At 41.8% G+C, this 3784-nt stretch overlaps 1 protein-coding gene across 1 annotated transcript; it reads left to right on the top strand.

Moving 5' to 3' along the window:
- Positions 1 to 641: 641 nt before the first annotated feature.
- LOC119586180 lies at positions 642 to 3652 on the top strand. The gene is given in 2 exon segments (XM_037934882.1): positions 642 to 757; positions 1231 to 3652. Coding segments are annotated over 2 exon segments (2241 nt in total). The 5' UTR covers positions 642 to 750; the 3' UTR covers positions 3465 to 3652.
- The last annotated feature ends 132 nt before the right edge of the window (positions 3653 to 3784 follow it).

Consider the following 3784-nt stretch of genomic DNA (forward strand, 5'->3'; position numbering starts at 1 on the left):
CATCATTAACCGTTTTGTCTACTGTCGGAACATCTCAATTTTCTGACTGTAAACCTGTTATACTGCACCTCAGTGGTTCTACTCCATCTCTGTTGTATTCTATATAAAAGTTTTATCCAAAAACCTCAAACCACCTGAGGAAATAACAGTCTAACCTGCAAATATCTGCATCAGACAATAGTAGCGGTGGTCAATCGCCTATTGTGACTTCATCAAAGCTTCCCACATTTCTCTAGGACTTCCATTTGTCTTGTGGTCGGGCACACTTCAAAGATTTCCGTTAAAACTACTTTCTATATTAAATTCACTTGCTGATGAGTTTTAATGAACAAAATGTTATGGCAAAATAAAACTGGGAATGGCCATTACCTTTAAGTTGAAAGGCAATGCGTCTGAGGCATGATGTTAATGTACTATCATTTATTACTAGTGTTATGAGTAATTTGATAGATTTACAGGAGACCAGCTAGAATAACTGATAACCACAACCAATGAATCTAAGACATAATATGATGATATAAAAAAACTCCTAGCAGATAACACCATGTTTTTATTCTATTATCACAGATCTAGTAAAAATCAAGACAGGAAAACCCTCTCATGTAGAGTTTTAGAATGCATTTATCTTTGTTGTTTTCTCCTTATCATCTCGACATGCATTCAGTCTACCTTGGAAGATAGAATAGCCCGGTGGTATATAAAGACCTTGCAGCTGGCAGGCTCTGTCCAACGAAGCAGACTCAAACTACCATGGCAGGTAGGAAGTAATGAAGGGCCTTTTATGGTGTACTTTCTGAAGTACCAACTTTATAGATGAGACGAGTTTGCAATAAAAGATACTGTGAAGATATATAAGGTATATCCAATAAATCAGGCAAATTATTGTGGTCTACAAAGGACGATGTTGCTTTCCTGTCTTTCTTTATACATTTATTAATTTAAGGCACGTGACCTTTGAAGGCCCTTTAAATTAATACAACGTACCTGTGGAGGAACCAAAGGCAACACGAATGTAAATATTCGCCGGGAAACAGGATACATCGGTGTATCCTCTTTACTTAGAATCATAATATGAATTTTGAACATCATCCAAGTGACAAAGTCTAAAATGTAATATTGATGACATTATCAACGTGTCTGCTCTTATTCCTAGATTTATAATCCTGAAAATAATGACATTTTGGAGGAAAAGTAAACTTGATATAATCTGGTCTCAAATTTCTCATCCAGGTCACGTAAAGAAAAGGAATCAACTCAGAGATGGAGAAGCTACATATCTCATCCACCAAAATTCCAACACATGTTTGAGTGTCACCAAGGGATCAAGCCCTGACAACGCACAGGTGTTGATGGCGAAATGTGCCAACAGTCAGAGTCAACAATGGATCAAATCTGGTGGCCAGTGGCTTTGGGGAGAAAATACAGCTTACTGCTTAGTGCCTGGGAGAAACAATGTAGGTCTGGGTGATGCTAAATCTTGCACAATTTCATGGGTCTATGATGAGGATGGCAGGATACGTCTGGGGTCAGATGCTCTGGAAGTCTCATGGCAAGAACCAAGGACGAAAGTTATGCTGAATCCCCAGAATGATACTTTAAACCAAAAATGGTGGATTGAAGCTGTGAACTCAGAACCAGAATTCCTCATCAACCAAAGCAGCAATACGTGAATTGGTGTACGCAGTGGTTCAAGACCAAGTGATGCCGTTGTAGGAATGATGCGAAATAATGGAGACAAAGAGCAAGTGTGGTATACTGTTGGTAATTCTTGGCAGTGGGGAGGGAACCGTGCCTACTGTCTCGCTCCCGACTACAACACACGGTCTGTCAAGCTAGAGGACACTGCTAGTTCTACAGCATACTGGTACATGGATGACACAGAGAGGTTTAGGATTGGCTCAGATGCTCTGGACGTGCCTCGTCCAGAACCTAGGACGACAGTAATTTTGTATTACCCTAATGATGGACTACACCAAAAATGGTGGAAGTTTTCTGATTTAAAGGCAGGTCTAGAGGAAGCTAAGCCGGCTGTCTACCCATTCCCTGCTAGTGATCAGACGACATACAAACAGGAATTAACTCGTGGACTCTTAAATGAGCTGGGTTCAAAATTGGAGCCTCTCCTCTATCCTCGAGATGTGGCTACCTTCCCTGGTACAGTTGACGCTAGCACGCCAAGAGTCACGAGGAAGGTGACTCTAGATCTGTCTGTTCTTGGGCAAGTCAAAGATTTCCGAATGACAGTTCCCAAAGACTGGCAGCTCACTGACTTGTACTTAGCAGAGGGAGACGTATGTCAGGTTATTCTGCCTGAGACTTTATCAGAGGCACAAGCACTGCAGATTGCTGTTCGCATTGGTGCCTACACTGACTGGCTTCAGCCTAATTCACCAAATGTTTCTAATAAATATTTCAGGCGCATGCCCAAAGTATCTGAGGTATTTGATGTTAAGCCAGGAGTGAATGAGATCAGAAGTCAGTATGGAGGTAACCTCATATTTGTGTTCAGTGAAGGGGTGCATTTCACAGTTGATGTTGACGTTACGAACGTGGTCGAGGCGCCATACTATCGATATGGACAGACATCGAATGCAGAATGGGACACTATCAAAATGAGAGATGCTCCCCAAACTCTAATGGAATCAGATAAATGTGTGGTTGTTATTGCCACAACAGATGCAAGAGGAATAACCAGTCCTGACGAATTGATGTCTCGTTATGACGAAGTTGTGGATATGCTAAATTATGCAGCAGGTTTTGATGAATCTGAAGATCCACCCCGTGGGAAACAGTGGTTGGTGAATGATGCTCAGATCACAGCTGGATCAGCCCACGCCGGATTCCCGGCCATGTTTTGGCGTGTGTACTATAATATAGCAGAAGATAGTACCCCCTATAGTTGGCTGAGTTGGCATGAACTTGGTCACAACTACCAACAAAAACCATACTGGGCAAGGGTTTACGGTGTTGAATCTACAGTGAACTTATTTTCATTGTACATTCAGGAGAAGCTGTTCAACAGTGACAGACTAGAAGAGCAGAACAGTTACGCCATAGCGGCTGATAAAGTAGACAGTGGAATGACCTTCGACGAGGGAGACGTGTGGGATCAGCTGGTGTTCCTGATGGAGATCAAGCATGCCTTCCCATTAGGGTGGGAAATGTTTCGTCAGTTAAATCGTACAACTCGAGCTCTCTCTGACGACGATGCCAAATATCTGACAGAAGATCGCCAGCGGCAGATCGACCATGTGTACAAGAACCTAAGCAAGAGCGTGGGCTACGACCTGGTCCTTACCTACGAGCGCTGGGGTCTAAGCCTAAGCCAGGAAGCCAAGGATGAAATTGAGCAACTGGGTCTGGAGAAGGCGCCGGGAGATCTCTCTCACCGACCCACCAAAAAGCCTTCTCAAGTAACAGATGTGTCCGACGCTCATATTTATACACCATGTGTCACTCCTTGACATACATGCCTAGAAAATCTTGGCATATGCAAATCAATGTACATACAATAATCAGATATAGACATGAATTAATATTTTTGATTCACGGAACCCATAGTATGTACTAATATTGTGCCAATAACTTCAGAATAACAATGTCTGTTATTTGCTTATATTATTTTACTCAGCTTCATAAATGATTCACACAATTTTTGCTTCATTGACCTAACATTACTGGTCTTTTGGGTTGGTCTATTTTTTGACTGGGTTATTTTTAAAACTGAATTGAATAAGGCCAATGGAGTATTGTTATATTGCCATCATACAGAGAATGTACCAGC

The sequence above is a fragment of the Penaeus monodon genome, chromosome 21 (genome assembly GCF_015228065.2).
Source record: "Penaeus monodon isolate SGIC_2016 chromosome 21, NSTDA_Pmon_1, whole genome shotgun sequence".
NCBI lineage: Eukaryota > Metazoa > Arthropoda > Malacostraca > Decapoda > Penaeidae > Penaeus > Penaeus monodon.